The 11,071-nt window shown below is 56.1% G+C and overlaps 2 protein-coding genes across 2 annotated transcripts; both read right to left on the minus strand.

The window, feature by feature from the left end:
• Positions 1–886: 886 nt before the first annotated feature.
• LOC310895524 (feather keratin 1-like) lies at positions 887–2,757 on the minus strand. The gene has a single exon (XM_083827004.1). The coding sequence runs from the start codon at positions 2,050–2,052 to the stop codon at positions 1,732–1,734; it is 321 nt and encodes a 106-aa protein (XP_083683130.1). The 5' UTR covers positions 2,053–2,757; the 3' UTR covers positions 887–1,731.
• Positions 2,758–6,149: 3,392 nt separating this feature from the next.
• Positions 6,150–7,391, minus strand: LOC310893210 (feather keratin 1-like). The gene has a single exon (XM_083821820.1). The coding sequence runs from the start codon at positions 6,980–6,982 to the stop codon at positions 6,662–6,664; it is 321 nt and encodes a 106-aa protein (XP_083677946.1). The 5' UTR covers positions 6,983–7,391; the 3' UTR covers positions 6,150–6,661.
• Positions 7,392–11,071: the final 3,680 nt, after the last annotated feature.

The raw sequence follows: 11,071 nt of genomic DNA on the forward strand, positions 1-11,071 counted from the left end.
AGAAGAGATGCAATTGTCTTGGAAGAGAAGGAAAGCCTTTTCCCCTGTGAGGGTGGTCAAGCAGTGGACCTCAAGCAGAGGTTTTGGATTTCCATGCTTGGAGATCTGAGAAGCCCAACTGCACATGGTCCTGGACAGCCTGCTGTAGCTGACTCTGCTTGAGCAGGGTGCTTGCAGCACATGGTCTCCAGAGGTTACTTCCAAACTGAAAGGATTCTGTGACTGCATCTGTTGTCAATGCGGGAGAATGCTGCTGGGTGAGAAAGCAGTCGAGTGTGTGCTGCTGACACGGAGAGATTGTTTCAGAGGGCATGTGCAGAAGCGCCTTAGCGTGGCCAAGCCTTTGTTTGGTCAAGTGTAGGTCTTGCGTGACGTGCTGGAAGGTGTGGTGGCCCTTTTCGACGTGCCCCGATGACCTCTCGAGTTTTGCCTTTGTACTGAGGGAAGTGGGAAAGGCGCTGGGAGAAGAAGGGAAGAGGAGGAGCGTCAGGCTGGCATGCTTGAGAACTTTATTGAGGAAAGCGCATGGAAAGGAAGGAGCAGCAAGTGGCACATCCCTGGGGGGTCTTGGATGCACGTAGGGTGACCAACAACGTCATCGTTGTGCACGGTAAATTTTCTCGGAGCACGGAAATCTTCCAGCCCTGTGATGGGAGCAGCAGAGCGGGAGTCGATCCCTGGTGGCGTTTGGCTTGTGAGCACGTCATAGCGCCAGAGAGAACCAGACATACGAGACAGTGCAAGTCAGGGAAAGAAGTGGCAGAATGGTAGAATATAAGTCGGCCATGTTTCCAAACATCACGGAATAGCCCACTTCCTTGCTTCTCTGGTTTATGCCTTGAGAGAAATAGCCATGGTTGTGGAGCTGAAGACCCAGTGGGTCAGCGATGGCACAAAGGTGCATCCTCAATCCACGAGGAGTCTCGCACCATATGTGTGGTGTCCGTGTGACGGACAACCCTGTTAAATCATACTGGCCTCGCTAGAGGCCCCAGAGGGACACCACTCCTCCCTGGTCTCCACCTGAGCAAAGAGCTGTTGACCGCAACTCTTGGTATGTGACCATGCAGGCAATTCATTGTGTGCTGAGTGACCCATCATGTCTTTCCATTTTAGTGACAAGGAGCTATGTAAGAGGGTTGTCCAAACGCTTCTTGAACACCACCAGGCATGGGCCCTGATGGCCACTTGAGCCCTGCTTTTTGTTCTTTTTGTCGGGTGAAGTTGGAAGAGCGTTGGGAGAAGAAAGGAAGAGGAGGCATCTGAGGATGTGGGATGCAGGCGGATTTTATTGAGGAAAACATGAAAAAGAGGGAGCGTCAAGTGGAAGGTGCACATTCGGAGGTGCCTGGAGGGCGACCACCAGCCTATGTCCCTTGCGTAGAGCAGATTTTCCCAGAGCCCCAAGGTCTCGCTACCGTGTGGTGGGAGCAGCCCCAGAAGGTCTCTGGAGGGATTGTGCTAGTGAGCAAGGCATTGCAGCAGAGAGTAGCAGCCGTAGAAGGTGGTGCTATGGAAAGGAGAAAGAGGAAGAAAGAAGGAGGTATGTTGGCCATGTGTCCTGACAGCATGGGCTGGCCCCTTCCTTGCTTGCTTGCTTTGTTGTGCCATGGAATGATGAGCCGCGGCTGGCGAGCCCGCATGCCATGAACAGCGCAGAGGTGCGTCCTCAGTGCGAGAGCTGTGTTGCACGGTGTTGGAGGCTTCTGTCAGGGGTGTTGGCGTGGGTCCTTAGCAGGGGTAGCAGGCTCTTCCGCCGTTGATGCAGCCCAGGCCTCCAAAGCCAAAGCCTCCAAGGCCAAAGCCTCCGAATCCCCCGGAGGAGATGGGCACTCCCTGGGCGCTGAGGTTGCTGCCCACGGCAGCTGATGCGGAGGATCCAACGGCGGTGTTCTGGGGGAAGGAGCTGAGGATGGGTCCTGGCAGGGTGACCAGCACGGCAGGAGGCTGGATGACGACGCGGGAATCCTCGCACTGCCTGACACAGGGCTCGTTGCAGCTGTTAGCCAGCGGGGTGGGTCCGCAGGGGCGGCAGATGTCGTAGCAGGACATGTCTGTGGTGCGGAGGGTCCCTGGAAGAGAGGGTGTTGGGAAGGTGGAGGGTGTTGGGAACGCGGAGGGTGTTGGGGGCGTGAGGAGTGGTGCTGGGGGAGGCCAAGAGTGTGGGGAGGCCTGGGGTTGTGGGGAGCATGGCGGTGGGGAGGGAGAAGGGCTGCTGAGGCTAAGGGGGAAAGGGCGTGTGGAGAGATAGGCCTGGTGGGGCGGACGAAGGAAGGGAGCGGGGTTCAGGCTCACCTCGTTGGGCGCAGGGGAGAAGACGTCGGGAGGATTGTGTGAGGGTGCGAGTCGCAGGGCCGGCTTTTATGCTGGTCCGTGAGTGCCCGCGGGGCGAGAGAGCCTTTGCGCATGACAGCATTTGGCGTGAGCTGCTCTTACATGCTAAAGCCTGGCAAGTAATGAGGTGGGGTGTGTTGTCCTTCCCACAACGCTCTCGTGTTCTTTTCTCCTGTTGAGGATGTGTCTCTGTGGCCTTGGCGGCAGCTTTTAAGCGAGAGCGGCTCTTTGGATGGATTTGCATGGAGAGTGCGTTTGAGGACAGTCGGCAGACGCGGCCAAAGCATGAGAGAGGTGGGGTGTCACGAAGTGAGGTCATGGCGTGTCACTCGTGCGGTGCGGTTTGCGGCTGCATTGTTGTGAGGAGGGGGCCCTATTTGCTGGCGTCGCCATAATGCAGGCTGGTGTGGGCTTCCCAGATGTGCTGGGCGCGAGGCGCTGGCACTGGCATCGCACTCGCCCCCTCCCTGCCTTCGTGCCCATTCCCTATGCCTGTGTTTATTCCTCGTCTTTCCCATTGGTTTGCTGCATCGGTCGGTGGCTTGGTGGCCTTTGTGCTTGGAAGGTCCTGGGTGGGAGAAGGGAGGCTGCATGCTTTCTTCTTGCGGCAGCTTGGCGGGTGGTAGTTTGATTAGGCGGAGGAGAGCTGTCTACGACAGCAGGACGTTGTCCTTTCAGGCCTCGTTGAAAGCTTGAGAGCCCTGAGCTGAGGGGGAATGGTTTGGCAGGGAGACTTAGGCAGAGCTTTTGGGGTCTTATTCAGCACTGAGCGCCCAAGGGTGAGGCCCTTTCCCTGCCTAGGCTTTGATGGTCAGATGCAGGATTTGGTCACTGCAGCAGGGAGTTGGAGGCATGCATGGTACTTGGGGCAGCAGTCGTGAGCCCCTCCTGGCTGGGTGGTCCCGGGCATGGCTGACGAGTGGCAAGGCCTGTCCCCGTTGGGCTGAGGTGGTTTTGGCTTGCTGCTGAGGTGAGTAGCGCTTGTTGCTGAGGAAGATGAATCAAGGTAGGAAGGGGGGCTGTGCAACTGGGTGTGCCTTGTTCCGTGAGGCCTGCTGGGTTGCAGCCACAAATGCTGAGGGAGCTGTGTGGTGTCCTTGCGAGGCCAATACTAATTATCTTTGAAAGGTCCTGGTGAGTGGGAGAGGCTCCTGAAGACTGGAAGAGACTCGCCGGCTCCTGTGTTCAAGAAGGTGAAGAAGGAAGGTGTGGGAAACCAGAGGCCGGTTGGCCTGACATCAGTCGCTGGGAAGGTTCTAAAGGAAATCCTCCCGGAAAGCGCTGTCGAGCAGACGAAGAACCAGAATGTGATGGGGAGTAGTCAGCACGGATTTAGAGAGGGAAAGTCACGCGTGAGCCTCCTCAGCGTCTTCTAAATTGAGGTGACCAGCTTGGTGGATGAGGGGAGAGCAGTGGCTGCTGCTCAACTTTAGTAAAGCCTTTAGTAAGGGCTTTCTTTGACACTTGCTCCCGTGACAAGCTCCTAGAGAAGCGGACAAAGTATGGGTTAGATAAAGAGACAGTGAGGTGGGATGAGAAGTGGCTGATTGCTTGGGTGCAGAGGCTTGTGCTAAGTGGCACAGAGCGGTGTTGGAGGCAAGGACCTAGCGGTGTAGGCTAGGGCTTGGCAGTGAGGCCACCAATGTTCAATATCGCAGAATCCCAGAATGAGACAATTGAAGGTGTTAGAAGGGACCTCGAAAGATCATCAGGTCCAACCCCCCTGCCAAAGCAGGTTCCTTAGAGCAGGCTGCCCAGGTAGGCATCCAGACAGGCCTTGAATATCTCCAGAGAAGGAGAGCGCACAACCTCCCTGGGCAGCTCCGTCACCCTCACTGTGAAGTAGTTCTTTCTCGTGTTGGTGCGGAACTTCCTGTGCTCTATCTTGTGGCCATCATATCCTCATTAGTGAGGTGGGTGATGGGACGAAGTGACCCCGCAGGAATTCTGCAGATGACCCGAGACGGGGAGGAGCGTCTGATGCACGTGATGAACGTGGCACCATTCAGAATGATGTGCAGAGGCTGGAGAACTGGGCAGAGACCAACATCATGAAGTTGCCGAAGGGGCAAAGCAAATTCCTGCCTCTGGGGAGGACTAACGCCGGGGAGCAGGACATGGTGTTGTCCGACAGAGTGGCAGGCAGCTTTGCCAAGCAGGACCTTGTGTTGCTGTTGGAGAGCAAGCTGACGATGAGTCAGCAATGCAGCCTTGCGGCAAAAGAGGCCACCAGGCTCCAGGAGGGCATGGGGAAGAGCGTTGCCAGCACGATGAGAAAGGCGCTCCGTCATCTCTCTTCATCGCCGGTGAGGCCCCTTGTGGAGTCCTTTGTCCGGTTTGAGGCGTCCCAGTGGAAGATGGAAGCGGACATGCTGGAGCAATTCCAGTGCAGGGCTACCAAGATGCTGAAGGGCCTGGAGCCTCTTCAATATGAGGAGAAGGTGAGAGAGCTGGGCGTTTTCAACCCGCAGAGAAGGCTGCTCAGGCTGAATCTCCTCCTTGTTCTAAATCCCGGATGGGCGGGAATGAAGACAAGGGAACCAGACTATTTTCAGTTACTGCCTGCTGCCAGGACAAAGGTGAGTGGACGCCACAGAGAAGAGATGCAATTGTCTTGGAAGAGAAGGAAAGCCTTTTCCCCTGTGAGGGTGGTCAAGCAGTGGACCTCAAGCAGAGGTTTTGGATTTCCATGCTTGGAGATCTGAGAAGCCCAACTGCACATGGTCCTGGACAGCCTGCTGTAGCTGACTCTGCTTGAGCAGGGTGCTTGCAGCACATGGTCTCCAGAGGTTACTTCCAAACTGAAAGGATTCTGTGACTGCATCTGTTGTCAATGCGGGAGAATGCTGCTGGGTGAGAAAGCAGTCGAGTGTGTGCTGCTGACACGGAGAGATTGTTTCAGAGGGCATGTGCAGAAGCGCCTTAGCGTGGCCAAGCCTTTGTTTGGTCAAGTGTAGGTCTTGCGTGACGTGCTGGAAGGTGTGGTGGCCCTTTTCGACGTGCCCCGATGACCTCTCGAGTTTTGCCTTTGTACTGAGGGAAGTGGGAAAGGCGCTGGGAGAAGAAGGGAAGAGGAGGAGCGTCAGGCTGGCATGCTTGAGAACTTTATTGAGGAAAGCGCATGGAAAGGAAGGAGCAGCAAGTGGCACATCCCTGGGGGGTCTTGGATGCACGTAGGGTGACCAACAACGTCATCGTTGTGCACGGTAAATTTTCTCGGAGCACGGAAATCTTCCAGCCCTGTGATGGGAGCAGCAGAGCGGGAGTCGATCCCTGGTGGCGTTTGGCTTGTGAGCACGTCATAGCGCCAGAGAGAACCAGACATACGAGACAGTGCAAGTCAGGGAAAGAAGTGGCAGAATGGTAGAATATAAGTCGGCCATGTTTCCAAACATCACGGAATAGCCCACTTCCTTGCTTCTCTGGTTTATGCCTTGAGAGAAATAGCCATGGTTGTGGAGCTGAAGACCCAGTGGGTCAGCGATGGCACAAAGGTGCATCCTCAATCCACGAGGAGTCTCGCACCATATGTGTGGTGTCCGTGTGACGGACAACCCTGTTAAATCATACTGGCCTCGCTAGAGGCCCCAGAGGGACACCACTCCTCCCTGGTCTCCACCTGAGCAAAGAGCTGTTGACCGCAACTCTTGGTATGTGACCATGCAGGCAATTCATTGTGTGCTGAGTGACCCATCATGTCTTTCCATTTTAGTGACAAGGAGCTATGTAAGAGGGTTGTCCAAACGCTTCTTGAACACAACCAGGCATGGGCCCTGATGGCCACTTGAGCCCTGCTTTTTGTTCTTTTTGTCGGGTGAAGTTGGAAGAGCGTTGGGAGAAGAAAGGAAGAGGAGGCATCTGAGGATGTGGGATGCAGGCGGATTTTATTGAGGAAAACATGAAAAAGAGGGAGCGTCAAGTGGAAGGTGCACATTCGGAGGTGCCTGGAGGGCGACCACCAGCCTATGTCCCTTGCGTAGAGCAGATTTTCCCAGAGCCCCAAGGTCTCGCTACCGTGTGGTGGGAGCAGCCCCAGAAGGTCTCTGGAGGGATTGTGCTAGTGAGCAAGGCATTGCAGCAGAGAGTAGCAGCCGTAGAAGGTGGTGCTATGGAAAGGAGAAAGAGGAAGAAAGAAGGAGGTATGTTGGCCATGTGTCCTGACAGCATGGGCTGGCCCCTTCCTTGCTTGCTTGCTTTGTTGTGCCATGGAATGATGAGCCGCGGCTGGCGAGCCCGCATGCCATGAACAGCGCAGAGGTGCGTCCTCAGTGCGAGAGCTGTGTTGCACGGTGTTGGAGGCTTCTGTCAGGGGTGTTGGCGTGGGTCCTTAGCAGGGGTAGCAGGCTCTTCCGCCGTTGATGCAGCCCAGGCCTCCAAAGCCAAAGCCTCCAAGGCCAAAGCCTCCGAATCCCCCGGAGGAGATGGGCACTCCCTGGGCGCTGAGGTTGCTGCCCACGGCAGCTGATGCGGAGGATCCAACGGCGGTGTTCTGGGGGAAGGAGCTGAGGATGGGTCCTGGCAGGGTGACCAGCACGGCAGGAGGCTGGATGACGACGCGGGAATCCTCGCACTGCCTGACACAGGGCTCGTTGCAGCTGTTAGCCAGCGGGGTGGGTCCGCAGGGGCGGCAGATGTCGTAGCAGGACATGTCTGTGGTGCGGAGGGTCCCTGGAAGAGAGGGTGTTGGGAAGGTGGAGGGTGTTGGGAACGCGGAGGGTGTTGGGGGCGTGAGGAGTGGTGCTGGGGGAGGCCAAGAGTGTGGGGAGGCCTGGGGTTGTGGGGAGCATGGCGGTGGGGAGGGAGAAGGGCTGCTGAGGCTAAGGGGGAAAGGGCGTGTGGAGAGATAGGCCTGGTGGGGCGGACGAAGGAAGGGAGCGGGGTTCAGGCTCACCTCGTTGGGCGCAGGGGAGAAGACGTCGGGAGGATTGTGTGAGGGTGCGAGTCGCAGGGCCGGCTTTTATGCTGGTCCGTGAGTGCCCGCGGGGCGAGAGAGCCTTTGCGCATGACAGCATTTGGCGTGAGCTGCTCTTACATGCTAAAGCCTGGCAAGTAATGAGGTGGGGCATGTTGTCCTTCACACTACGTTCTCGTGTGCTTTTCTCCTGTTTAGGATGTGTCTCTGTGGCCTTGGCGGCAGCTTTTAAGCGAGAGCGGCTCTTTGGATGGATTTCCGTGGAGAGTGCGTTTGAGAACAGTCGGCAGACGCGGCCAAAGCATGAGAGAGGTGGGTTGTTATGAAGTGAGGTCATGGCGTGTCACTCGTGCGGTGCGGTTTGCGGCTGCATTGTTGTGAGGAGGGGGCCCTATTTGCTGGCGTCGCCATAATGCAGGCTGGTGTGGGCTTCCCAGATGTGCTGGGCGCGAGGCGCTGGCACTGGCATCGCACTCGCCCCCTCCCTGCCTTCGTGCCCATTCCCTACGCCTGTGTTTATTCCTCGTCTTTCCCTTTGGGTTTGCTGCATCGGTCGGTGGCTTGGTGGCCTTTGTGCTTGGAAGGTCCTGTGTGAGAGAAGGGAGGCTGCGTGTTTTCTTCTTGCGGCAGCTTGGCGGGTGGTAGTTTGATCAGGCAGAGGAGAGCTGTTTGCGACAGCAGGACGTTGTCCTTTCAGGCCTCGTTGAAAGCTTGAGAGCCCTGAGCTGAGGGGGAATGGTTTGGCAGGGAGTCTTAGGCAGAGCTTTTGGGGTCTTATTCAGCACTGAGCGCCCAAGGGTGAGGCCCTTTCCCTGTCTAGGCTTTGATGTTCAGACGCAGGGTTTGGACCCTGTAGCGGGGAATTGGAGGCATGCATGGTGCTCAGGGCAGCAGCCGTGAGCCCCTCCTGGCTGGGTGGTCCCGGGCATGGCTGACGAGTGGCAAGGCCTGTCCCCGTTGGGCTGAGGTGGTTTTGGCTTGCTGCTGAGGTGAGTAGCGCTTGTTGCTGAGGAAGATGAATCAAGGTAGGAAGGGGGGCTGTGCAACTGGGTGTGCCTTGTTCCGTGAGGCCTGCTGGGTTGCAGCCACAAATGCTGAGGGAGCTGTGTGGTGTCCTTGCGAGGCCACTACTAATTATCTTTGAAAGGTCCTGGTGAGTGGGAGAGGCTCCTGAAGACTGGAAGAGACTCGCCGCGCTCCTGTGTTCAAGAAGGTGAAGAAGGAAGGTGTGGGAAACCAGAGGCTGGTAGGCCTGACATCAGTCGCTGGGAAGGTTCTAAAGGAAATCCTCCCGGAAAGCGTTGTCGAGCAGACGGAGAACCAGAATGTGATGGGGAGTAGTCAGCAGGGATTTAGAGAGGGAAAGTCACACGTGAGCCTCCTCAGCGTCTTCTAAATGGAGGTGACCAGCTTGGTGGATGAGGGGAGAGCAGTGGCTGCTGCTCAACTTTAGTAAAGCTTTTAGTAAGGGCTTTCTTTGACGCTTGCTCCCGTGACAAGCTCCTAGAGAAGCGGACAAAGTATGGGTTAGATAAAGAGACAGTGAGGTGGGCTGAGAAGTGGCTGATTGCTTGGGTGCAGAGGCTTGTGCTAAGTGGCACAGAGCGGTGTTGGAGGCAAGGCCCTAGCGGTGTAGGCTAGGGCTTGGCAGTGAGGCCACCAATGTTCAATATCGCAGAATCCCAGAATGAGACAATTGAAGGTGTTGGAAGGGACCTCGAAAGATCATCAGGTCCAACCCCCCTGCCAAAGCAGGTTCCTTAGAGCAGGCTGCCCAGGTAGGCATCCAGACAGGCCTTGAATATCTCCAGAGAAGGAGAGCGCACAACCTCCCTGGGCAGCTCCGTCACCCTCACTGTGAAGTAGTTCTTTCTCGTGTTGGTGCGGAACTTCCTGTGCTCTATCTTGTGGCCATCATATCCTCATTAGTGAGGTGGGTGATGGGACGAAGTGACCCCGCAGGAATTCTGCAGATGACCCGAGACGGGGAGGAGCGTCTGATGCACGTGATGAACGTGGCACCATTCAGAATGATGTGCAGAGGCTGGAGAACTGGGCAGAGACCAACATCATGAAGTTGCCGAAGGGGCAAAGCAAATTCCTGCCTCTGGGGAGGACTAACGCCGGGGAGCAGGACATGGTGTTGTCCGACAGAGTGGCAGGCAGCTTTGCCAAGCAGGACCTTGTGTTGCTGTTGGAGAGCAAGCTGACGATGAGTCAGCAATGCAGCCTTGCGGCAAAAGAGGCCACCAGGCTCCAGGAGGGCATGGGGAAGAGCGTTGCCAGCACGATGAGAAAGGCGCTCCGTCATCTCTCTTCATCGCCGGTGAGGCCCCTTGTGGAGTCCTTTGTCCGGTTTGAGGCGTCCCAGTGGAAGATGGAAGCGGACATGCTGGAGCAATTCCAGTGCAGGGCTACCAAGATGCTGAAGGGCCTGGAGCCTCTTCAATATGAGGAGAAGGTGAGAGAGCTGGGCGTTTTCAACCCGCAGAGAAGGCTGCTCAGGCTGAATCTCCTCCTTGTTCTAAATCCCGGATGGGCGGGAATGAAGACAAGGGAACCAGACTATTTTCAGTTACTGCCTGCTGCCAGGACAAAGGTGAGTGGACGCCACAGAGAAGAGATGCAATTGTCTTGGAAGAGAAGGAAAGCCTTTTCCCCTGTGAGGGTGGTCAAGCAGTGGACCTCAAGCAGAGGTTTTGGATTTCCATGCTTGGAGATCTGAGAAGCCCAACTGCACATGGTCCTGGACAGCCTGCTGTAGCTGACTCTGCTTGAGCAGGGTGCTTGCAGCACATGGTCTCCAGAGGTTACTTCCAAACTGAAAGGATTCTGTGACTGCATCTGTTGTCAATGCGGGAGAATGCTGCTGGGTGAGAAAGCAGTCGAGTGTGTGCTGCTGACACGGAGAGATTGTTTCAGAGGGCATGTGCAGAAGCGCCTTAGCGTGGCCAAGCCTTTGTTTGGTCAAGTGTAGGTCTTGCGTGACGTGCTGGAAGGTGTGGTGGCCCTTTTCGACGTGCCCCGATGACCTCTCGAGTTTTGCCTTTGTACTGAGGGAAGTGGGAAAGGCGCTGGGAGAAGAAGGGAAGAGGAGGAGCGTCAGGCTGGCATGCTTGAGAACTTTATTGAGGAAAGCGCATGGAAAGGAAGGAGCAGCAAGTGGCACATCCCTGGGGGGTCTTGGATGCACGTAGGGTGACCAACAACGTCATCGTTGTGCACGGTAAATTTTCTCGGAGCACGGAAATCTTCCAGCCCTGTGATGGGAGCAGCAGAGCGGGAGTCGATCCCTGGTGGCGTTTGGCTTGTGAGCACGTCATAGCGCCAGAGAGAACCAGACATACGAGACAGTGCAAGTCAGGGAAAGAAGTGGCAGAATGGTAGAATATAAGTCGGCCATGTTTCCAAACATCACGGAATAGCCCACTTCCTTGCTTCTCTGGTTTATGCCTTGAGAGAAATAGCCATGGTTGTGGAGCTGAAGACCCAGTGGGTCAGCGATGGCACAAAGGTGCATCCTCAATCCACGAGGAGTCTCGCACCATATGTGTGGTGTCCGTGTGACGGACAACCCTGTTAAATCATACTGGCCTCGCTAGAGGCCCCAGAGGGACACCACTCCTCCCTGGTCTCCACCTGAGCAAAGAGCTGTTGACCGCAGCTCTTGGTATGTGACCATGCAGGCAATTCATTGTGTGCTGAGTGACCCATCATGTCTTTCCATTTTAGTGACAAGGAGCTATGTAAGAGGGTTGTCCAAACGCTTCTTGAACACCACCAGGCATGGGCCCTGATGGCCACTTGAGCCCTGCTTTTTGTTCT

Source organism: Anser anser, assembly GCF_964211835.1.
Source record: "Anser anser genome assembly, chromosome: 2".
Classification (NCBI taxonomy): Eukaryota; Metazoa; Chordata; class Aves; order Anseriformes; family Anatidae; genus Anser; species Anser anser.